Consider the following 26503-nt stretch of genomic DNA (forward strand, 5'->3'; position numbering starts at 1 on the left):
CAGATGCAGCAGATATCTGTCATGGGTGAAAATGATTATAAACGAATTGTCCAGTTGGTGAACTTTAGTAAAACCCTGATTGCTTTAACTGATGTCATGTAATTGTTAGCTTTTACCAGAACTACTTTTGTTACCTACCTGATGCTTCCAGGAGAGTAACTTCTATCTGCCAACGTAGCATTTTCACATCCTTATGTCCAGCAGGAAAGACAGGCTATTGTCCCATCAGCACTTTCTCTACAAACTGAAATGCAAACCCCAAACACATTTATCCCAAAATATATCTCAAGTGAATATAGCAGTAAATTTTGTAATACCTTCATTGCCAATATGCCACAAGAGCTGGAGCCAGCTAGGTTGCAGGAGATGTGGACGTGTGTTGCATTCCCACCTTGACACATCATCACCAGAGCTCTAAAAATCGCAAAGAATTAACAATTATCTAACTGAGAGATCACTGTGACATGCAGAAGGGTATACTTGCTTTGACAAATACATTTTAAAAGGAATATTTTTTCACTGAAGTTCACTGTGTTCCTTTCTAACTTACAAAAGAAAGCATTAATCATAGATGTTTACTGGTGTATACCTCTTTGTTATGTAATTTTCTTCTTGCTTCATTTTGGAGGACTTGGAGGACACTGATACAGCTCACAGTAATATATAGCATGAGAGTAGAAATATCTGATAATGCAAAGAAAAAACACAGGATTTAAAATTATAAAGCTAAGATTAGAGTTTTTTTAAAAAGTAAAAAGTAATTCCAAAAAGTTATTAAGAACTCGTTTTGAAAGCATAGCAGGCCTATCGGATAACCAGAGGGTAAATAGAGATCAGTGGCTCTGATCCATGCTATCCATGGTAAAGAGGGAGGGGCAAGAACAACATCTGGGGACTTTGTCCGTTCTCTGTCTTCTGTTCTTGTGAATTAAAACCACTGATCTCTATTTATTCTCTGGGTATCCAATGCATATATTGAGAAACAGTAACTCATTTTCTGTGCTAACTTTCCCTTTCCTCAAAAGTCACAGTATAAATATTAAGAAAACAACTTATCAACAAATACAGCTGTAAGATAACTAAATCTGAAAAAGGTGCAGTGCTGCGAATACTTTCTGGATACGAAAGTTGACTTTAATACAGCTGTAAGATAACTAAATCTGAAAAAGGTGCAGTGCTGCGAATACTTTCTGGATACGAAAGTTGACTTTGTAACATTAAAAAAATTGTTAAAATTGATGCTCATCAATCAGTTTGTTGAGTATTTTATCTTTTTCTTCTAAAAAATATTAAACGTTCAGTGGGAGTAATTATCTAAATTACATCATTCAAATATTTTATCTTTGGCCCAATTAGGCTGTCAGATAGAGGGGGTTTCATATTAATAAGGAGGTTACGCCCCCTTGTGGTCTATCTCATAACACAACATAGAGAACACAAAGCGACAATTCATTTATTTTATTAACATTTAGGCAGTACAAGAACATTAAATTCTGAAATTCTGTAAACATGGTAATAAATACAGCTTATCATGGAAAACAGTAAATCAACTGAAAGAAACAAAGACAAAAAAAAAACACATTTTAAAAAAGTAAACCATGATAATTACATTACACCACAGCTTTGCATTTATTCATGTAACAAGTGAATGTACCCTGCAAATATCATCTCCCTTGTTTTTAACAAATGTTGTTAAAACATTTAGATCATAAATAAAATGAGGAATTTGGAAAAATAAATTAAATAAAATACAGTGGAATATAAATATTCTTTGTTGCAACCCACAAGTAAATTGAGGATATTAGGCAGTGTAGAGAACTGTCAAAAATAATTTTTCAAATTAAAGAATTAAGAAATATACAAATGATCTTTATTTTTTTTTTTTAGCTATTTTACTTTAAACAGCACAAAGAAGTAATTAAAAATTTGTAACTATTTAAATAAATAGCATAATGTTTCTTATTGTTGGACTTTAACAAAAGATCTAAATGGTTGATGAATCAATCTTTATGAATTATCCTCAAACAAAATGTGAAGCATCAATAACGACCTATTTAATAGTAAACTGACATAAACCCTGTCACCCAGACCATATAATAAGGCAGGCCATGTTGAAAAAAAATGCAACATAGGAAAGAAAGGAAATATAATTACCCCAAGAAGATAAAAAAATAAACATAGTTAAGTAAATTAAGATCCATTAAAAAGAAAAACTAATATCTAAACACCAGATAAATATTTAGACAAATACTAATGCAAAAACCAGGCGTCCTGCCTAAAACACCTCATATTCTATTAGTCAATTATGACAGGGCTAAAGAACCAATTTTATAATGGAGAGACTTTTATAAAAAAAGAAAAAGACAGAAATCATGAGAACCAGACATTATATTCACAGAAACATCTTCGTTTGTGCAATATATACATATTTACAATGCAAACCTGGTATGCCCTTAGCAGAGTGAATTTGAATACCACATTTAAATATCCCACTTAAAGACAAGTGTGAGTAGTTGCCTGGAGTTCAATAGCAGCAGCAGAAAGAAGAGAAGGGAGTTTGGGAGCTGGAGATGGGTGAATCGCTGGGTAAAGATTCCAGAACCTCTCTGACCTCACGTTTCGAAAGACCTTTCCACCGCAGCAGGTTTGGTAGGAGCTCAAGGTCCTCCGGGCAGACTCTAAAAAATACCATACAATTAGTGACATAATTTCTCTCATTATGTCGAAAAACTCTACACAAAAGAAAAAACAGACCCACAGTGATAATAAGGAAACCACCTGCATACAAATAACCAGTTGCTATAAAGATAGTCTACAATATATTTGTTATTATTTTTAACATATAAAATGCTTAAAAAGATAATAAAAAAAGAACCTTAAGCCCATAAATTACATATGTGAATTAAACCAAGTACAGTTCCCAAACTATAAATTGGAGACGCAATTGTTTGTATTTATATAACAGAAATGCATTGAGGCATGTTTTTCAGGTGGAATCACTATTTTTAATGTCACCATGTCTGATTTATAGGTGATTAAACGAAGCATAAATGAAAAATATTCAGCCTCGCCAAGATTTTTTCCAAAAAGACTCTGCAAAACACCATGAAACCCCATTTCAGACTCTGGATGAACCCTCAGACTGTATAGATTTACATCTTGACTATAACTCAAGCAGATTTGAACTGAATAAGTTGAAGCATGATTGTTCCACAAAGGTTTTAGGGAGCAGTGTCCTAGCCAGAAATGTGCCAAATTGTTCCAAATGCATTTTTCCACTTATAAAAGGGAATCTGGCCGCAATCTGATGTAACGCATGCCTGTTACATCACCTGAGATGGTCGCACAATTACCTCCCTCCTTGGAAAGTTCTGAGCCATGATGATGCTGGCCATAAGGGGGAGTGTCTAAATCTAATCAAAAGCAAATCAAATTTATTTGTATAGCCCTTTACAATAGCCAAATGGTACCCAAAGTGCTTTACAACAAAGCCATAAAAACAATACATAACACATATAAAAACATACGAGATACAATTAAAAGTGCTGTAGTGGTGCAGTGCTGCAGGACATTAAAAGCCTTCCAGAGGTGCATAAAAAGGAGCACACAGAATACCTGCTGTTGCATTACTACCACAGAGTCAGAAATATCAGGTGGAATTTGAAAGGTGAAGGTCATGGAGTGGCCCTGCCAGTCTCCGGACCTCAATCCGATTGAGAATCTATGGAGGGAGCTGAAGGTCAGAGTTGCCAAGCGACAACCCACCAACCTTCGTGATTTAGAGAGGGTCTGCAAAGAAGAGTGGGCCAAAATTCCCCCTGGTGTGTGTGCTAAACTTGTGGTTAACTACAACAAACGTCTCACTGCTGTACTTGCTAACAAAGGCTTTGCCACTAAGTATTGACTGTGTTTGACTAGAGGGATCAAATACTTATTTCCCTCAATGAAATACAAATTAATTAATATATTTACCTTAGATTTTTTTTCAGGATTTTCTTTTTGATATTCTGTCTCTCCATGTTAGAATACATCTACCATTAAACGTGCAGAATGATCACATCTTTATTAGTGGGCAAACGAAGAAAATCAGCAAGGGATCAAATACTTCTTGGACTCTCTGTATATATATATACACTATATTGCCAAAAGTATTTGCTCACCCATCCAAATTATTGGAATCAGGTGTTCCAATCACTTCCATGGCCACAGGTGTATAAATTCAAGCACCTAGGCATGCAGACTGTTTTTACAAACATTTGTGAAAGAATGGGTCGCTCTCAGGAGCTCAGTGAATTCCAGCGTGGAACTGTGATAGGATGCCACCTGTGCAACAAATCCAGTCGTGAAATTTCCTCGCTCCTAAATATTCCACAGTCAACTGTCAGCTGTATTATAAGAAAATGGAAGTGTTTGGGAACGACAGCAACTCAGCCACGAAGTGGTAGGCCACGTAAACTGACGGAGCGGGGTCAGCGGATGCTGACGCGCATAGTGCGAAGAGGTCGCCAACTTTCTGCAGAGTCAATCACTACAGACCTCCAAACTTCATGTAGCTCAAGAACAGTGCGCAGAGAGCTTCATGGAATGGGTTTCCATGGGCGAGCAGCTGCATCCAAGCCATACATCACCAAGTGCAATGCAAAGCGTCGGATGCGGTGGTGTAAAGCACGCCGCCACTGGACTCTAGAGCAGTGGAGACGCGTTCTCTGGAGTGACGAATCGCGCTTCTCCATCTGGCAATCTGATGGACGGGTCTGGGTTTGGCGGTTGCCAGGAGAACGGTACTTGTCTGACTGCATTGTGCCAAGTGTAAAGTTTGGTGGAGGGGGGATTATGGTGTGGGGTTGTTTTTCAGGAGCTGGGCTTGGCCCCTTAGTTCCAGTGAAAGGAACTCTGAATGCTTCAGCATACCAAGACATTTTGGACAATTCCATGCTCCCAACTTTGTGGGAACAGTTTGGAGCTGGCCCCTTCCTCTTCCAACATGACTGTGCACCAGTGCACAAAGCAAGGTCCATAAAGACATGGATGACAGAGTCTGGTGTGGATGAACTTGACTGGCCTGCACAGAGTCCTGACCTCAACCCGATAGAACACCTTTGGGATGAATTAGAGCGGAGACTGAGAGCCAGGCCTTCTCGTCCAACATCAGTGTGCGACCTCACAAATGCGCTTCTGGAAGAATGGTCAAAAATTCCCATAAACACACTCCTAAACCTTGTGGACAGCCTTCCCAGAAGAGTTGAAGCTGTTCTAGCTGCAAAGGGTGGACCGACGTCATATTGAACCCTATGGATTAGGAACGGGATGTCACTTAAGCTCATATGTGAGTCAAGGCAGGTGAGCAAATACTTTTGGCAATATAGTGTATATGTATATATATATATATATATATATATATATATATATATATATATATATACATATACATATATATATATATATATATACATATATATATACATATATATACACATACATATACATATATACATATATATATACATATATGTATACACATATACATACATACATACATACATACATACATACATACATACATGTATATATATATATATATATATATATATATATACATATATATATATATATATATATATATATATATATATATATATATATATATATATATATACATATATATATATATATATATATATATATATATATATATATATATATATATAGGTCCTAGCACTGTCCTAGCACAAAACTTGGGAATTGCTATATCCTGGTAGCTCCATGGCTTCGATTTCTCAGGTTAAAATAAAAAATGAAAGACACAAAAACATAAAAGAAGCAAAATCAGGGTCAAAATGTATTAAACTTTTGTAAATTAGTGCCAGAGATTGTCATTGTGGAGTCACCAAGTCGTCACGAATTTGTTCTGCCCAGCCACTGAATCAGGTAAGTCCAACATGCACAATGAGTTAAATTGTGATGATTGGACTCTCCTGGTTGAAAATAAGAAACTATTAACTTTGGGTTTTTTTCCCGTATTCCTGTGCCTCCACAGGACACTCAACCCTGAACAGTTTGCACAAATATACAGTCTCTCAGGGAAACTTAGTTGCATTGACTTACATCTTTATAACAAATGGGGAAAGGGGGAAGTGATGTTACCGTAAAGCAGTTTGCACATTTGTAGTTTGTTTGGCACAGTGTGACAAAGTGGTTTAGTTTGTGTTTACCACTTGTCCCTGATTCCTTCTTCTGATTTGTAATGCTTAACTTTAAACATTAGTTTGCAACTTTGACTTTCACTTACTATCCGGGTTTGTTTGTGTTAGCATTATGTTGCAGTTTCCATCTACTTATGTTTAGCTTAAAGCTAGTACTTCGGGATTATTGGTTTAAATTGTTTATTATGTTTCAAAGTATATTCATGATTTTTGTTTTCCCTTTTACTTACCATTATTTAAGTATTTCCTGCTAAATTGACTAAATGATGTCATCCATTAATTTGCTGGATTCTACCATTTAGAGTGTTTCCTTTAGAGTTATGCTTTGTTTGTTTTTCTTTAAAGTAACTTTTTGAGTTATCTTGTTTCACACTGTTTATTTTGCAGACTCTTTCTTTATGTAGATGAGTTTGTAAATTAGATTAAGTTTATTCTTGTTTCTCTGTTTAGACTGTTTGTTCTTTTTTTTACCTGTTTAATTGATGCTTGGTCCACTCAAGTGCAGGTGTGTTGCCACTTGATTATATAAGCCCTAAGCTCTTTGAAGCTCGAGGAGTAGACCAGACCTTCTATTGGAGATTCAGTTAATACTTTATAGAATTCAGGTCATGGGATTAATTGTCATTTTTACATGGGTTCCATCTCATATAGGAGTAATAGGAAATGAATTGGCAGACAGATATGCAAAACAAGCTTCAAAAAACAGTTGCATTGAGATACTGATTCCATTTAGTCAAGAGGAGATAAAATCTATTATAAAACAAAAGGTTAAGGAAAGATGGCAGAAGCAGTGGGAGGAGGAAAGAACTAGTAGAGGGCTTTATGGCATTCAAATGAAAGTTGGGGTAATGAGGGGAACAGGAAGAAGTAGAAAAGAAGAAAATATCATATCCAGGTTACGTTTTGGTCATACAGGCTTAAACAGTACATTATTTATAATGGGAAGACATCCATCAGGAAATTGTGAATTTTGTTTTCAAGAAGAGACAGTAGAACATGTTTTGTTGTTATGTCCAAAGTACTCTGAGGAGAGAAGGAAATTACGACTTCTAAAGAATAAGTTACAGTTCAAAATATCAGATAAGTTGGGATATTGCTCCTCTTCTGAATATTTACGTCATTTAATAGGCTTTCTTAAGAAAACTAAACTGATAGAAAGGATTTAGTTTTTTTTTTTTTTTTAAGTTGCGTCCTGATCCACACTCCTTACCAGTAGGTGGCGGTAATGCACACCAATAAGTTGCTTGTCAACCGCCATTAAAACAAGAAACAACAACGACAACAACAAGCTCGAGGAGAAATGTTTTGTCTGAGAGAAAAGGAATAAAAGACAACAGAGAAACTGGAACCGGTGGCTGAAGCTGTTTTTTTTTTGGTTCACCTTATTGACCCTCGACCAAACTACTTCACACACAGATACTGCAACCCTCCTAAAAGTTGCCTATTGACAGTGAAAGTGAAAGAGAGCCCCCTGGTGATCAGCGAGATGTCATTCAACTGGTTGTAAGTCAACGTATATTCACAAAAGTTATGAAAACATTTCATGAAGGTTTAAAAGTTACTTAGTGATTATTTAGAAAATACATTCAAAACACCTTTAAATATAATAAATGATACGCCCTTAACCATGATAATAAGAAACTGGCTTACCTCTTTTCCTTAAAGTCTCCACATATGCCTAAAATGTCAAGTCTCAGGCCGTCGATATTGCTCTTTAAAATGTCGTTGATCTTCAGTAGTATGCAGTTCCACTGCTGTACACCGGGAGCCTGGTACAAACTGTACATGTTAGGAATTTCTAATACTGAAAACAAGCTGCCTGCGATGATTGATCCTTGGATGATGATCCCACCAGATCTGAGATGGTGGTGTGAAGTTCCTTGGCAAAGTCATCGACTGCTTGGCCCACATCAGTACTCCAGTATCTTTTCAGTTTCCACTGACTTTTCTGGATAAGATGCTTGAGATAAGAGTGAACCACGATTTTATAAGCTTCATCCATAACAATCTGGAGATTAGAAAGAGAGAATCAGTCAGATTATTATTTTTTTTTTGTACAAATTTTACCCTTTTAAAATCACATTTAAAACACATTGTGAATTTGGATCAACTTATTACCATGTAGGTGTGTTTCATTTTGTTGCTATAGGTGGAACCTGTCAAAAAGAGATGGCTCACCTTTTGTTCATCCGATGCATTAGACAGTCTGGGAAAATGGTTCCTCAACTCATCAAACAAACCACAGTGCCTTTGACCAGATATACTGTGTAACAAGCAATTACAAGATGTGTTTCTTGATTTGAAATAATCCTCAAGGGACGTCTGCAAGATAGCAAAAGGGGTTTTTAGACAAAAGGATTTTTTTGTTTTGGTCAAACAAACCCATTCTCTCAAAAGGGATACCTCAGCAAGTTCAGTTACAATTTTATTTAGAAGTTGCATAGTTGATTCCTCCATTTCTTTAAGTATTTTATTGATTTCCTGGACAAGAGGAACTCTGACAAAAGTTGCATTCGTCGAAACGTGATTCCTGAAACCAAGCACAGTAAATCATGTTAATAACATGTCATCCTCATCGTTAGGCAACCTGGAGGAAAAGCAATTTAATCGATATATTTACATACATAATATACTTGTAACTGTTCAGCTCAGTTAAAATAACCAAAATAATTTATATTTGCTTATTAAAAGATCAGTTAGGAAAAATAGGGGGAAAAAAAAACTTTTTTTTTTATTGTCTAAAAATTACTTTTGAACTGTGGAACTTTGACATATTCACTAGCAGACACATCTATCCTTCCCAAGTTAGGTTAGTAACACCAGACATTTTGTTGTATCATGAGTACCCCACCCCCACATGATGATTGTCCATGTGGAACATACAAAAACTGAATATACAATACAGGGTATTTAATTCATTTTTTTTTTATCTTGAGCATTTTATTTTTTGGCATGTTGTTCTTTCCAACTGCCTGGAAGCTAGTAAGGAATCAAAATAAATACAAAATAAAATAAAATAGAATCATTCTGCCTTTATAAAGCTGGATCTCCTCTGAGTAACTCCCCTATTTAAACTTGAGGAACTGGGAACAAAATACTATACAGAAAATATGGTCAGACTGACTTCATTTGTTTTCCTCATTCTTGACAGCTGTTATCAGGTTATTCTGTACATCTAGTCAGTTCTTTTGCTTTGTTTTGTATTGGTGTTTGGCAAAGCTGAAGGTGAACTGAAACATATAAGAGTAACTTACTTTTTGGTAAAAAAATCTTGCTTTATTTTTCAGGTCGGTCCCCCGCAAAACAGAACAGATCCCAGACCTATTTTATTTTATTACCTGAGAATTTTTATTTGCCGCTTGCAATGCACCCATGGACCACTAGGGGTACGGGTACCCCCAGTTGGGAATCAGTGGATTAACTGACAGCACTTTGAAACCATTCAATCATTCTTTGCAGCTGCCCCAAGTTTAAGCTGACCTCAGGTCATTCTCTGTTGTTCCTGCTGCCCAGACACTGATAGTGTTTTTTACTCCTCATACATTTAATGACTGAGGGAACCATCTCTGCACATCCAGATGCTCAACTGATAAACTGACAAATGCAATATTACAAATTCTTCTGACAGATTTATTCCAGCTGCAAAATCCTCAATCCTGCAACAGGTTTAAGGGTGCTGATCCTCAGAGACTTTCTCACCACCAAGCCCAAAGTGAGGATAGTGAGCTTCACACCCTCTCTGGTGCTGAGCCTGTAGACACCCCAAATATGTGTGTGTTTGGTCCACTCTTCTTCACGACTGTTCAAGTTCATGGGCTAGATTATTATGGATCTTATCAGACAGATGATGAGAAGAAAATTTAAGGAATAGTTATGTTTCTTGTCAAGTGTTCAACAGAAGCCATAAAAGGAGTCAGCAGGGGCTGGTGGGAAAACGCACAAAAATATTTACACAGTGAAAGCGCACTTTGGAATTTCACTGATTTTTGGCCACCAATTCCGTGGATAAGTCTGTTTGCATACGATAATCCATTCAGGAAAGGTGGGACAGTGATCTTCACAAATTTAGGGAGACTGAGTTTATTCAGAACTTTGGAATTTGAGGGAAACTTTAGTACATGTTAGCTCCTCTCCTCTCAATCCCCAAGGCAGCACACTTGTTGCAGTCAGGGGCATATTACTAGATGTTGGGTAATTTCTTTGGCAATGGATGGTAGAGTGTCTCCTGTATAAAAGTTAATCTCCTTGCTTCTAAATATTCCACTATTAGGTCTATGCATTCTTTGCTGAACTATTGTTAGTCTTCACTTTCAGGACGTCCCCAAAATGCAGTAAAAAACCCTGCTAATTCAAAATGCAGCTAGAGTTCTAATGAAAATTACAAACAGGAATTAGATTTCTCCTGTTTAAGGTGTCTTTCATTAGCAGATTACAATTAAGTAAAAATAAAAATATTCTCAGGTATAAAACCCTATATAATCAGACTCCATCTTGTATGAGATACCTGATTATCCCATCTAACAGGGCACTTCACTCTCAATCTGCAGGCTTACAAGTGGCTCCGAAAATTTCTAAAAGTAGAATGGGAGGAAGATCTTTTAGTTATCTTTTAGCTTCTCTCCTGTAGAACCCACTACTAGTTTTAGTCCTTAAGGCAGAAACCGTGTCTACTTTTAAGGGGTTTAAAACTGTATATTTTGATAAAACTTATAGTCAAAGCGGCTGAGGTTATACTGGTTTCCATAGTCCTGACCTTATTTAGCATCACCCTAGGGAACAGGAAGCCACATTTTTAACTGCTGGCAGTTCCTCCTTTTGACACTTGCCCATGCAAATTAAAGCTTGTTGTACAAAAAAGGCAAATCCCGTAGTTTAAAATGAATTATGGCTTGAGAATGTGGACATGACAGGGTGGCAAATTCCAATATGTCGCTGTCTAGATGTGTTTTGCTCTAAATCAGTTGCACAATTGGATTTGCTTCCAGCTGGATATGAGTGATCTTTGAAGCCTTTTAAAATGCTCTTTTAAATAACATTTTGCTTTGAGTCAACTGGAACCCCTTTAAACTATGCCCACTGAGAACAGGAATTTTCCACAGCTTGTGTTGGGAAGGCTGGATTTGAGCCAAATTGCTGAAGGCGTGGTTGAAGTTTTTGCGCAGCATCTGCTGTACAATAAGCTGAGCTGCACTGAGCCTCGAGAGTCGCCCAACGCCGCTTGGAGCTTTAAATCAACTTTTAATTGAATGTTCTTTCTGCTTTTTCTTGTCATAGCAGCTACATATGGCTGGCACTCTTTTTAGCTGCCACACTGTCCTGGAGGAAGGCTTTAAATGGGCTGCTGTCCACATCTCTAGTATAAAATTATTCTTGCATTTGTGCTAATGTGTTTATTTTGTGTCTGCTTTGTCTTCTAGAAGACTGAATTCTGCAAAGTCACTGACTCAATGCAATATTCTGATTTTTAACCAATCGGTCTGCATCCCTTGTTTGAATTTTCTCTATAAAGAGCCTTGAGATACATTGTGTTGTGAATTGATGCCATATAAAAAAACTGAACCGAATTAACACAAATTCACTCATGAAGTAGTGAACGGTGCAAGTAGTGCAGTAGAATGCAGATGTTAGTATACAATTATTGGCTCAAAAACAATGCATCTTTGCTGAGTAACCGCCTCCAAGTGAGACATCGAGTGCAATGCAAAGCGTTATATGCATTTATATAAAGCCTACTGCATCTTGACTTGAGCAGTGAAAGAGTAATTTTAGGAGTAACAAATCAGGCTTTTCCATTTGTTAATCTGATGGTCCAGTCCAGCCTATGGTCCAGTCTACGTTGCCAGGAGAATAGTACTTGTCTGGCTGTATTGTATTAAGTGTCACATTTAGTGGATGTGGTATTACGTTGTGGGGGTGTTGGGAGCTGGGCTTGGGCCAGTAGCTCCAATGAAATTGTTCCTTGCATTTTCAACAGGACTTTGCACCACCAGAAAAAGCAAGGTGTATAAAGACATGAATTAGAGAGCTTGGAGCTAATGACCTTTACTGATCTCCAGTCTTGATCTCAACCAAATAAAGGACATTTGATTTGGAGGAGAGACTGAAAGCCAAGCTTTCTCATTTTCTTACTGCATTTATCTACCCCTATAAATTGCTTCTGGAATAATGGAAAAAAATATATATATAAACAGTGTTGTAAACACTTGAATGCTCAATGTAAAAACATGAATTGATTTGGTATTAGTTATTTGCAAAGCTGAGAAACTTTATATTAATTCAAATTAAATTTTTCTGCTGAAAGAATGTCTTGTTTGGTAACATAGATATTGACTCAATTCTCATTTATGTTTTTGCTCTCTTTTAACTTTTGTTAAAAAAAAACTCTATCTTTAAAATTCAAGGTTCTCATTCAGTCACTTTTTATATAAAGCATTATATTTTCTCACCAAACGCCTCCAGTCCACTAGAAGTAAAGTGCAGTTATCTTCTAAGCTTCACCATTAATCCTTGTACTAATTCATATAAATGCATTTCAGCCTTTTAGGGCAGTAGAAACAAAGGCAGACACATTTCTTGTGCCTCCCAGAGGCCCCCTTAGAACCATAAAATGACATAGCATTTACATGCTGTTTACACTTAGATGTAGCTATGAAAGTGTTTGGGATGTTGGGAATTAAATCTACAGACAAGCCATCATTTAACTCACGGGTGTTATTAACCCATCAGTAGCTTGGGAATAAAAAAGGTGTCTTTAAAAAAAATCCTTTGCCTCTTTTTTTCAGACCTTTGGCAAATAGATATTCTTTAAGTGATTTTAATCAAACTAAAACATAGAAATTAAGGTTTGATTTTGAACTTTGAATAAAATGTTCATGTCTTAGGGAAGACATGAAACACCCACCCTAGTTCTTTACATGTTTTCAGAGTCTTAAGGAAGTGTATCATCTCTGGATTTTCCACATGTTCCCTCCAAGTCTCAGCTTTTTGTTGAAGAATCTTGGTCTGTTCAGAGGTGTACCTTCAACAAAGCAAATATGTGGCATTATTTCAACTGATAATTCTGTCAACTCACTGTAAATTGATGTAAATTGTTCTGCAATTTTCTAGAAACGTCTTTATTTCTAGATCAGATTCAAAGAACAATCTCCGATCAAACTGAAAACGTCTCACCTTTTCACAAAATCGCACAGCTCTTGATAGCAAACCTCCTGCACCTGAGGATACAGTCTTGGTCTTACATTTTGTACTAATTTGGGCATGGCATTAATACACTGGAAGATAGAGAGAGAAAAAAAGTCAAATTATTTGAGAAATGAATACTAAATATGTTACATTTACAGAGTACCTTGCAGAAGTAATCACATCATCTAAACTTTTGCAATGTATAACCATATTCCATTCCTCCATCTTTCCTGTATTTTCCTCTTAACTGTTACCTTAACAACCAAATCTGAGATTTGGTTGTTAAGGTAACAGGTCCGGAAGAGCAAGCAGGACATTTGCAAAGCAGGTCTTTTGAGGTATTGCAAGGCCCTTTCAGGCCAGATGAGATAAAAAGTCCCTCCAAACAGTTTTGTCATTTCATCACAATGTAACTACAGAGTTCCCAAAAAGTTCCTGCACACTGTGTTGCCCTCCATCAAAGATTTAATAATGTAACATTTTGGTCAGTATGTCCTTCATCAGACATTTCTGACCTATGGGTATATATACACCCTAAAATAGACCAGGTGTCTATCTCAGTTGCAGCTACGCGAGCCTCCATGAGCCTCCATGAGGCTCGTATCGGGTGTGTTCATGCCCATAAACGTTAAATGAGCACTAAATGCCTCAACCTCAAATGACATGATTTTTTTCTCAGATCGGCACAAAATCAGATTCGGTGTGTTCAGGGCTTTAGTGAGATCTAACAGGTTGTTGTTCCGGTTCTCTTTGCACATTGTAGACCAGTGTCAACCCTGACCCTACAATGTCCAAAGCCTGGATGCCAAAATACAACTAACTACTAGTGTGATAATAATAATATGTTCATAATTAGGTAGCATAATGAACCTCTTTGTGCTAAATTTGCTGTCTGTTATGTTGATCCCATATCTAGCACAAAACTCAAACATAAAACACTACTTAGAAAAGCTTTTCCGGATCACATCCCACATCCCCAGGTTGCAAAATACATATTATTTTTTGTTTGTATAGCATTTAGAAAATAGGTATAAACTCATTTACATTTATACATTAAATCCTTATCAAATGCATATAAACCTTTGTAATAATGTAAGACCATGTATATAGGTTAAAGAAATAATATACCATAAACAGCAGTAAATAACAAATATATGCCCATAAATATGCAAGTTTTTACCTGAATAATGTCCACGTAAAGCTGAATGTAGGTTTCTTCATTATGTTCTGTTTGGTTTCGGTCCTCCTGCAGGATTTTGTCCAAGGAAACACGAACCTCCTCCTAACAGACAGGCACAACCATAAAGCTATATTTGACAAATAGAAACTCTCATTTCCAATCCAGGCTATGATTTGTTACATTGTGTCTGCTGTTAATGTTGTTTGCAAAATGTTTAGCTCTATGTGCTTGTGACAGATTTTAGTTTGCTTACCCAACACTAGAAAACAATAATTAAAAATATAGCTTTCAGTTAATTTTTTTAACTGGCTACTTTTAGCGACTGTTACTGACCTGGAGAACATATTGTGTATTCACAGAAAACCTTGACATTTGGTTATCTGCTACTTGTTTAAATATGCATTTTGGTATCCTTACAGAGCTCTTTATTCCAATAGACTCTAAAGATCAAGTTTAGGCCTTGCGTTTACAGTGCTGGAGATATATCTAACCTCATAGGTGAAAGATAAAAGCCTCACAGAATGATGCTCCTATACAGTAGTTGACACTTTTCTTAGATTTGAAAGCTTCGTCTTGACTTTTTAAAAGACAGGTTCAGTAATTAAAGCTAAAAACTCAATGTTTGTTTTATCAGGCGATAAAAAAAAAATTCTGGAAAACATTTGGCTACTCCATAAATCGTATATTTTAGGTAAGTTTTAATGTTTCTATTCATGAGTTATGGTTAATTTATTTGTTGGCATCTCTTCAGCCCATTGCAGTACTATGTAAAGATCGACTGTACTACCTCTTTATTATGGGCAGGCAGACTGCAAGGTTTTTCAAAAATAATAAGCAATACATTTGACCAGACATATCATTACATTTTTGGGTCAGATCAGATGTTTAAATCTTCTGTAGAGGTGGATGTTACAACCCAACAAATATCGCAAACAAACATCAATGGGTCTATGATACCAGATGGGTCTATGATAGGAAATCAATCAGTTTAAATGTCAGCCAATACTATCATCAAAACCACTTCATTTGTATATGTTTTCAGACTCCTAGTTGTTTAAAAACACTTACCTTAATTCTCTCTAGAAGTTTGGTTTCTGCTTCTGGTCCCCATTCTTCCACAAGATCAGATTCCGAGTTAGGAAATAGTTGCTTCCTGGAAAAAAAACCCACCAGAAACATGTTCCAATTCTTTATGTAAGAAGTGCCTTAGGAATACTGAAATACTTTGCTTAAATAAAGACATTATTCACAAATGCATTTCATAAAAAATATGTGCATGTTATGTTTTCTCTTTATTATATCAGGATAGGATTATATCCAAGAGTTAACAACCAGCACACCTGTTTTTTTATTCATATCAGTTTAAAAAAAAGCGTACATGAGAAACTCAGTCAGCAAACTATGAGAAATAAGGGACAAACATGCATGAGGAAAAAAAACATATCTTCTAGGATCATTTTGTTGTGACATAACTTTACGCAGTGATTAACAATCAAGTAATGGCATGCAGGAAATCTAGTTTATTAGAACTTGTATTTTGGAAAACCCCTTTCGCCCACTTTTCCTTTCCTGGATGGTTTTGCACTGATGGTGGAAAGTATCAGAGTATAATTTTCCCAACCTGTGCTATTAAACAACAACAATGGATCTTTGAAGGTCTTGTTGTCTCTGTACTTAAATCCTAACCATTTAAAATAGACATAAAGATGATCTACTACTGTTAAACTTACCATAAATGACTGAAGTAAGGCATCCAACTGCTATTTGTGAAAAACTACTATGAACTCTAACCTGAACTCTGCTCTTTAGAAGTTTATTCACATTAGCAGTCATATCTGTCTCCTCATTTCCATTAACCTTTAATGCATCGTTTGTTTGCTTTGAACACATTGCTCTGTTGCCTGGTCAGGTGACATATTAAATGATCTACTTTTTCTGTTTTCATGATCCCATCATGCCAGGTTACAGAATTGTGTTGTATCAACAGATTTTTAACATTGCTACAGATTGTTTAATGCATGGAAAAAGTTCAGAAGCTAATACATACCTTTCAAAGGCCCAGTTTATCAAAAATAAACAGTTTTTTGAGGTGCTGATGTTCTGGAGCAGGATATTTAGGTGCTCAGATGTCTGTAACAGGAAGTGATCTTCTAGACAGCCACTGTTGTCTCCAGACCTTGAATTACGCTTATTTTGTACTATTTCTTCTACATTTTCCAAATGCCGATGAAGATGTTGTTCAAGGTCAGCAGGAATTTCGGGGAAGGTCAGGGACATTGATCCTTTCCTGCTCTGCATAGGCTCAAATCTGTTGGAGGGATCATCATCATCTGAAGCATCATCAGAACAGGGTGAAAAAAGCTCCTGCGATTTTTTCTCTTCATTTTTTCTTAAACTGTTATGCACCATGCACTCAGATTCATGACCTGTATAATCACAAAAAGACACAAAAATTAGGCAATTGTTCATGTCAACAAAGCATCCATCTCTGTTCTTTCATGTTTTAGAATAATCTCAGTCTGAACACCAAAGTTTAATCCTGGTATAACTGAATTTCAGTACCCAGCAAGACTGTTATCAACAATTCACTTCAAGATTTTTTATATAGACATTACGTAAAAGAACAAAACAAAGTGTTGAAATTGTGTGACATACAGTAAGAGGACACATATTCTTTGTTTTCTCATTCTTTTTCTTAAAAAAAAAAACCTAAAACATGGAGCACTCTCAAGACCCATAGGCAGGCATGGACTGGTAATTGGGCGTACCGGGAATTTGCCCGGTGGGCCGACGTGCTGTTTGGGCCAGCAGACCCGATATGTTTATTATTATTATTATTATTATTATTACTATTAATATTATCGGCCTCGTTATATTTGCATAATGCATGAGGAAAAATGAAATCAGCAGCGCAAGAGTCTGTTCCGATCATCAGGCTCTTACCCCAGGCTACTGCAGCCCATTGGTTATCATCCCTGACAGTCTAAAGGGCTAGGCCAATCAGAAAGTAGAAAAACACCTTCACTCTCCATTGGAAGTTTGTGCAGCAGTGTTCACAATAGTAATGAATAAGAAATGCAAGGGAGGCGCAGAGAAACTGTGCTAAAAAAAGAAACAAGTTCTTCAAACGGACGCTGCGAAATGTTTCAAACTGACTAACATGTTCCCAACAGCAGGCCTTTCATCTGCCCCAGTGTCTGATGTAAAATATGATGGTGGTGGTGGTTGTAGTGGAGGCGACGGCAAACCGAGCAGTGAACATGATGTCAGTGCGGCTGAGGAGAGACATGGCGAGAAGCAGGAGGAAATAGATTACTTTGCCCGTCCTGATCCTTGTCTTTAAAAAACTGTTTTAATCACCACCCACAACAAAGCACAAAAAAATCCAGTTGTGCAAAAGGTATTCACCACTAAAAATGCAACCAACAGGAGGTGGCTCACATATTGTGAGAAAAGTCATGCTTTATTTTGTTTTGTATTTTTTGTATTGCATTTGGAAAGACTACTGACACAAGCTCATTTATTATTATTATTATTTCTACATGTTTCAAATGGTTCATAATTTAGTCATTGGCATCCTTTTTTACACAATGAGTGCACAGTAGTCCAATGTTACCCTGCAGTATCTGGAAGACTGAATAAATCTGATGAGCAACATACAATCACTTCTTATGATGATATAACGTGATAATATGCGTGATTAACTGTGACTTCTCTCTCTCTCTCTCTCTCTCTGATCTAAGAACTGTTGCTGTGCTGTGGTGGAGTTTACATTTTACAGTGTCAATAAATTAAGATTTTGGAAGTATTTTAAGTTTCCACTCTCACTATTTTCCATTAACCTGGCCTCAAGGTATTGCACAGTTGGTATACACATTTAGTACACCAAAAAAAAAAAAAAATGTGTTGGGCCAGTCTAGTCCAAAAGGCCAGGGCCGATTTGTTTTTGTCCCAGTCCACCCCTGCCCACAGGTCAAATCTCAGGGCAATATATGTTATAAGGGTATATGCTCACATAACCTGTACAAAGTGGCTGAAACAGCTAAATACATGAGAGCAAAGTTATGATACCAGAACAATGTGCTCTTTGTAAATGAAAAACTATGTTTAGCCTCACCCGGCCCAATTAAACACTTGATATCACTGAAGTGGTAAGATTTGATAGAGTTTGACACCTCTGACCTATACATCACAGAGTGACCTTTTTTCCCCTTTTATTTTGCTCATATACAGTCAAACTAGATGTAGAATATTTTTCAAATTATTTTCTTCTCTTTGCACAGATTCTTGAAGACTTCAGTTGGGACATTGACTCTGTCATTTTAACCAATAAATATGCATTTATCTTCTGTTTGCTTGTTTAGAGCTTTCTTGATGAAAGGTGACCCCTTTGCCCAAAACTAAGGTCATTTTCATCCTATAAGATGTTTTCTTTAGGAATTAACCTTTATTTACTTAACCCGTCTCTTCACAGGCCCTGACCAGATTCCCTTTCCGTACTGGAGGAAAGTTTAACCGCAGCACAGTACGTAATGCTGCATCTCCATGTTACTCGCTGAAGGGCGGCAGGTTTCTGTTTTGCAAGTTAGTTTTCTTCTGCATAAACACCTACAAAGGATAGGAGGTTGTTGGAGTTTTATTAAAGGTTTAGGATTGTCGGGGGCAGTCCTGATTAGATTGATGTCACTTTTATCACCTTGTCTTTTTACTTCCTGTTTTATTTTGGTACTCATTTCCTCTCTCGTTTTAGGCAGCTTTACTTCCTGAGTTCCTTCCTGCAATCAGGATCTGCCACAGCCTAATGCAATTCACCTGGTGAATGTGCTCCTCTTTTGTTTGTTAGAGTATTTAGTTCCCACCCTTGCAGCTTCTATTTGCCAGTTCGTTAGTCTTTTGAGCTTAGCGTTCCAGCCTCTTTGCCTGTTAGATTTAGCTTTCTAGTGTTTTGACCCCTGCTTGGATTTGGACCTGCCTTTCTCTCTGTTTTTTGATACTTCTGTTTCTGCTGGATTTTTGGTGTTCAACCCTGGACTGAATTAAAAGAACTTTGTCAGGTCTTGCATTTGAGTCCTTCATTTCTGAGCCTTGTGACAAGGATTTAATAGATTTATATTTATAAAATTGGGATTAATCGTTCAGTCAGGTCATTAAATAATTCCCTGCTGAAACACATACAACTAAGTCTGACATAATCCCCCCCCCCCTGGCAGATTTAGGACAAAAAAATCCTTTGATTAGGACATAATTTTTCTTTGACTATAAGTATGACATTTAGCAGTGGCCAAACCAGAATAGCACCAAGAAATTATGTAAAATATGTAAAAGGAGACATAGATAAAGGTGACTACTGACTCCAAAACCATAGAGATTAAACCTTTTGAGTTAGACTAACCTTTATTTATCCCATGGGATTACTTCTTAAGGGAAATTCTTGTTCAAGTAGCTTATATAGAGTACAAAGAGTTAAAGCAAGATGCCATTAAAGGTAAATATGTGACAGAGAATACAAAAAGTAAATAGTACAAAGACTAGTAAAAAAAGAAAAAAATTTCTTATGTCCTGAAATATGTTTCCCTTAGATATAAAAATATCTGCACTGTAGAGAGCTAATGGAAGACTACATAGTAGCTGACTTGGGTTACAGCACTTGCACAGCAGAAATGTACTGACCATATGAATAAGTGAAAATTATACAGACTACATGGTTACCAAATGCACATAAAGAAACATGTAAAAGATTGACAGCATTTGAAAGAAATTATGGCCTGATGTTATACCAATACTTTGGATGAACCCACAGTTATTTTTCTTTAGAAATCTTTTTCAGGCTTAACTATAACACAAATGTGATTCATGGGCTACAACCAATTTAATAAAAATATTTATGTTTTTAGCTTATAAACTAAAGTTACGCAGTGTCCTATTTATTCATTTCTAGCAGATTATAAACATTTGTTTCCTTCTTACTATTCACTTCAATTAACGTGGTGAAATTCTGTTCCTGCTGCCATAAACCCGTATGCTCTCCAGTTTGCCAATGTGCAGTGGTTCTCAAAATTCCCCTTATACTCTGTAAAAATTTAGCACTTCAAAAGAGATGTCAGTTTGTTCTTCCATTAACATTGAATTAAAATACAGTCAAAATCCAGTTGAGGCTATTAATCGAGCCAGTTTAGCAGGTATAAACTATTTTTCCATTCACCACAGCGTGTCTTCTGTCAGTTCAAACTGACCTCTTACTGAGTCATGCTTAAAGAATGTTATCATGGCTGTTTATTCACTACTGCTATGCCACTGTTACTTCATAATAAACCCATATATTATTCAGTTTGCAAAGGTCTTAAAGGTCTATGCACTCTTTATAATAATTATTTAAAACAAACAACATTTTTTTCAATAGTTTAGTTATGTGTTTTTTTTATTTAACTAAGCAATAGTGTCATTGACACTGATGATATATTGAATAATTAAATGCCTTTCTTTTTCTTTGTTTTAATGCTCTGTATCAGGCAGGGCGTCCCGACAGCCAGGGCTAGCTTATTTGCTTGAAGTAAACAAGCTTTTTGCACCTTCTCAATCTGACTTCCCTCCTCTTCAAAAAAGGAGCTAAAAGACAAGTACTGACTTGAACTGCTGCTTGTCTTGATTGTATCTCTACATAGAGCTTTAATATACAGTAGCTTATTGTTTGGATTTTGAGCAATAATAAAACAATGTGAAATTCCTTTTTTTTTGCATACAAACTTAGGCAATCAAGTTGCATTTTATCCTCAAGTCGATTTTTTTTTTATTTTCTGCAATGTATCTTCTGTGCATATGTAAAGTATGTTCAGAATTAACCATTATTTGAGCTCAAATCACTCTTTCATTTACTGTTCTAACACACAGCTAGTAGGGTGTGTGTTCATAAACAATATATATAACAGCTCCAATAATTTCTGATTAAATAAGGTATTTAACACTCCTGCCGGGTTGGGCAATTAACATCTTAGGGCCGGATTTATCAAGATCCAATTTTGCGTGCAGTAATTTGCGCTCGCAAACTGGAATTTTGCGCGAGGGGCTGAACCATGGTTTGCGGGTGATTTAACAAGAGTGATTGCGTAACTGGTGGAAGGTGCAAAACTGTTGGAGACGCCCTATTTAAATGATGGTTTTGCGCGTTTTGTGGTTTGCGGCAAAGTAGTTTGTAGTCTGTACAAACTAGTGCATTAAGAAATTTAAATATTAGAGTGACCCCCAACAAAAAAAAAATAAGTAAATATATATATATATATTTATAAATTGGCAACCTTTATTCCCTAAGGTGGTATGTGCTGCAGTAAAAAGAAAAAAAAACAAAAAAAAAAAAAACAGGTGTTTTGTATTGGCCTGTGACTGTGGATGGGATCCCCGCAGCATTTGGCACGTTGCTCCACAGGCGCAGGGGGAGAACCCCGACCCCGTCGGACAGCACTTCTGAAAAAACGAGATTGGGAGATCCCAGCTCTCGCTCCAACCGTACGCTGGAATGACCCAGATGCAAAAAAGTGCAATGTTGCAAGGAGTTTTGTGATATCTGGTATTGCGTGGGTCCTCCTTGCGGCTGGCTCCAAATCCATTCGGAGTTCCCCCAACAGCTCCAAAATGGCAATGCTGGATAAACGATATGTTTTGATGATCGTTTCCTCGTTCATTGCAAAAATATTCACACGGAGTGAAAAAATGCGTTCTCTGCGTCTCCTTGCTTTATTTCCATGTCTCCTTCTTGCGACAATAACTGCTGCCATGTGTGCGCAATTACGCATACAGACCATTTGCACCTTCTTTTGAAACGTGTTAAATATAGAGTCAGATACCGTTAGCAAAATTGCGTTCAAGTTTGATAAATCACTTTGCGAGTGCTAAATTAATATATTTACATGTTCTCCTCCCACAAGACGCACTTTAGCGTGTAAACGCCCCATATTGCATATTCATTGCAGAAAAAGTACTAAATGGATCAGAGGCGCTATTTAGCACGTTTTAAAGACCAAATGCTTTTAGCACGCTGTTGATAGATCAGTTTGTACATTTTTTAGCGTGCGCAGTGAAATAGCTCACGTTTTAATACACGCAAACCTTTGATAGATCCGGCCCTTAGAGTATCAGAACATATGAATTCCCAGCTGGCTGGGAATTGAATATAATAATTATTCACAACATTAATATGGCATCTAACCTGGATGGGCATTGAATATAAAATAACAACAAATGTTTTCCCAGTTAAACCATAAACCCGAAAAAAAAAAAAACTGATATAATACAAGATGTGCAATGCTTCTTATTGGCATAGATAAAAAAAAATTGCCAAATATCTTGACTTTGATAATAGTTCTTACTCACCATTCTCTATGTAATTATTGTTGTCATTTATCACAGGTCGGGTGCTGTCCCTTCTAGACAGGAATTTACTCCAAGGCTTTTTCATCTTCAATTTCGTACCAGTATCAATTTAAGTCCCAGTATTTTTCCATGTGAAGTTCTGACACTGACACTTTGATACTATCTCCTTTCCTGGGTGGCTGGCCTTTATAAGCAAACACTTTGGATGGGAGTTTTCCAACAACATAACCTTCTCACACATTTTCCTTTCACTTTCACTTTCTTTTTTTTTTCTTCTTCTTTTTTTCTTTTCTGTGTCTTGTTTTGCCAGTTTAGCTCTGGCAGTTGATTTCCCCAAAGCTAGATGATAGCCAACAGATTTGCTTTCACAAGCAGACCATAAGGTCCTGCTTGGTAATTGTATATAAAAATTTACTGAAAATTATTTCGGGAATAAATTCTAACAAAACAGACACGGAATCTGAAAGAGAGGTGAGAAAGAAAGAGGAGATTAGAAATAAGGGGAGAGAGAAAGTGAAGGAGACAAGAAATAGCTCATAAAAAATAGAAAGAGTCAAACAAAACTGAAACCGTAAACATCACAGAAGATATACAGTTACTCCAAGTGTGCGCTTACAAAAACTTTCCTCATTCAGTGGGAGGGACTTTGACAGAAAATGAACCAGGAGCCAATGCAGGGTGTAGAAAATGGGGGTGATGTGTGCACGTCTAGATGTATTTGTTAGAAAGCGAACGGCAGCATTTTGCACAAGTTGAGGTTATTCGACGGACGTCTAATACAGACCAACATAAAGAGAATTACAGTAGTCCAACCTCAAACTGATAAAAGAATAAATGGCCCCAGAAAAAGGCTGAACTTTAGCCAGAGTATTTATGGTTATTACTTAAGTAAAAGTAGAAATCCTATTGTTTAAAGACTACTATAGTAGAGTAAGCTTTTACTCAAGTAAAAATGTAAAAGTTTCATTTTTAAAACTACTTAAAGTATAAAAGTTAAAGTAGAGGTAAAAAGTTGTCTAAAGAATAATTACTCCAGTAAAGTTTAAATAGACAACATTTCTACTTAAGTAAGGTTAGTACTTTGTTACTTAAAGCTGCAGTCTGTAACATTGAGAAGAGAGCAGACTTTGACTGAAAATTTGAAGAAAAACAGGTTTCACGTCACTCCCCCACCCTCTCTGCTTCACTCATGCCCCACCTCCAAGCTCCACCCCTCTCACAGCACCTGCGCGGCTACCGCATGCGACCAGAAGCATCCAAGCAGCGTACGCGGCATGGAGTGTGAACCGGTAAGAGTGATCACACTCACCTCCAAGCAGCTAGATATAAGATGCTGGTTATACCGAAGTTTGCCGTGTAAGCAGTTGTCGGCAGGGGCAGTAAGGGCAGTTTCTCTTTCGCTGGTGGCTGTCGCTCCGCCATGACTTCCACGCGCGTCCTCCTGACTGCGGCAGCCGGGCGGCAGCGGCAGGTTAAGCGGTGAGAGGGAGGGGGCGGGATTCATTGTGTTTGAGCTGTGATTGACACTCCATCAGACGCTCCTCTGGCTGTGATTGGTTGTTTTGTCTCATCCCGAATTATTCTTTCCAGATTGAAATACAGGCAGTATGCGGGACCAATTGAAGCAGTTTTTTTTACAGGTTACATATCACATGTACTGCTGTCTGGGCATAGGGACAGTTTTAGCCAATATGACAAAAAAGTGATTTTTAAAAACTTACAGACTTCAGCTTTAACACCTCTGACTTTAGCGAGCATCCGAAGCTGGAAGAAGCTAATTTGAACAACATTACTGATCTGCTTATGAAATTTCATGCTGCAATCAAAAGTAACCCTCTAGTTTTTGACAGCCGATCTAATGTAGGATTCCAAAGCTCCCAAACTCAGATCTGAGCCATTCTGCATACCTACATCATTCAAACTAAGAAAATTGTCTGAAAGCCACAACTTAATATCAGTTATACAATCAAACAGGGAGTTTAGTGCGACATTGTAACTGTCTTGCTTCCTGTAGTTCAGTACTAGTGATAACACAATACAACTACTTCCATCAAAATGATTCATGCTACAGTATACATAAACAAAGCAATCATCCCCTTGTACTCAGTCACACAAACATACCAGCTGCAAATCAAATAGACTATTAGCCCATTGCATAGACTATATTAGTACCGTTATACATAATATAAACATCGCTTTTCTATGTACGTATGGTTCTTCTAACACTGTTTGGTAATTCTTCTAAGAGTCTGTCTTCCAATTTTTTCCTCTAGGGGTCTTGTGCATTTTCTAAGGGTGTTTCTACTAGTGCTTTCAATATCAATAAACCAAATCAAAGTCAAGATTCAACAAAATTGTGTTAAAGGTTCATAATGCTATTAACCTTTGCTAATGACCATATTTCATTTATTGTAAAAATTCAAATGTACAATCCTCTGAATATTTTTGATTAATCAAACAATCAATTTACATTTATATCTGTAGAAATGTTTATCTAAACTACTGTATTAATCCAGAGGGAAATTAAATCTATGGGATTGTTAACCAGTTGTTGTAAGTGTGGATAGCTGTTGGTAGGTAGTATTGTCTGCCTTGTGCTAGATAATGTTTAAAACCAAATCTTTCTCTGCCATTTGTGAGTCATTACTAATTCTTTGCTCTACCTGACTAACCAAGAGCCAGGAGCTGACCAAAAAGAAATTATGGCATAAAACTGGATTACTTTAAAACCGTTTGTAATTTGCATCCAGACTGAAGCGGTCTAATTATTGTTTCAAGATGTCCCACCTCCAATCTGCACAGGAGGACTTAATCATCTTTATCTGTTGATGATCTTTAGGTAGTGTAAGGTGTATGTTTTATGTCTGTTTGTTAGATAAATACTCACCTCTCAGTTTTTGTTTTATAGATAGATAAATAGATAGATAGATAGATAGATAGATAGATAGATAGATAGACAGACAGACAGACAGACAGACAGACAGACAGACAGACAGACATCCGACTTCTCCTAAAATTTAAAGCACTTTTTTCTCTGAGTTCCTTGCCTTCAGTTCAAAGTTATGCTGCACTAAAGTAAACAAGGTAGCAAGCCCCCCCTAAGCAATCTATTCTTTTTCAAAGGACTGCATAATTCAACAAAATGCAATGAAGAAATAATTCTATTAACAAACCTGATTTGTGATTTGTGGCACAGAAGTTTACTCAGGTAAGTTATATTCAAAATGCTTAAAAATGGTCTCTTAGAACAGACCTGAGTGGAAATGCAACTATTTCTTGACATCCAAGGACACATGTCAGAACAAAATGAAGACAAAAGATTGACAAAATAATAAAAGGGACCAGGTAAATTAATTTCTCAGCAGCTCAACCTAAATTTAAGAGGAGCATTAAAATCACTGTATATGGAACAGTCAAGCCTTGATCGATTGATCAGATCTAAGTCTAAATTGTACGTTTTTTTTACAGCATAAGTTAAGAGTTAAGAATACAGCTTTTATTTTCCAAAATGATTCTACCTTACAGTCGTTTACAGTCCTATTTAAACATCTTAGAGAAAAACAATCTAAACTGC

General features: G+C 36.7%; 1 protein-coding gene across 1 annotated transcript; it reads right to left on the reverse strand.

The window, feature by feature from the left end:
* Window positions 1–7849: 7849 nt before the first annotated feature.
* Window positions 7850–23345, reverse strand: si:dkey-196h17.9. Its single transcript, XM_038304705.1, has 10 exons — window positions 22930–23345; window positions 16613–16991; window positions 15634–15718; window positions 14566–14667; window positions 13374–13474; window positions 13105–13221; window positions 8607–8733; window positions 8382–8525; window positions 8056–8211; window positions 7850–7972 (listed from the first exon to the last, which is right to left on the reverse strand). Exons 1-10 carry the CDS (start codon window positions 23012–23014, stop codon window positions 7850–7852), a joined length of 1419 nt encoding a protein of 472 aa, XP_038160633.1. The 5' UTR covers window positions 23015–23345.
* Between the last annotated feature and the right edge of the window lie 3158 nt (window positions 23346–26503).

This window comes from Cyprinodon tularosa, unplaced genomic scaffold (genome assembly GCF_016077235.1).
Source record: "Cyprinodon tularosa strain WSP-4 unplaced genomic scaffold, ASM1607723v1 ctg54, whole genome shotgun sequence".
Taxonomy (NCBI): Eukaryota; Metazoa; Chordata; class Actinopteri; order Cyprinodontiformes; family Cyprinodontidae; genus Cyprinodon; species Cyprinodon tularosa.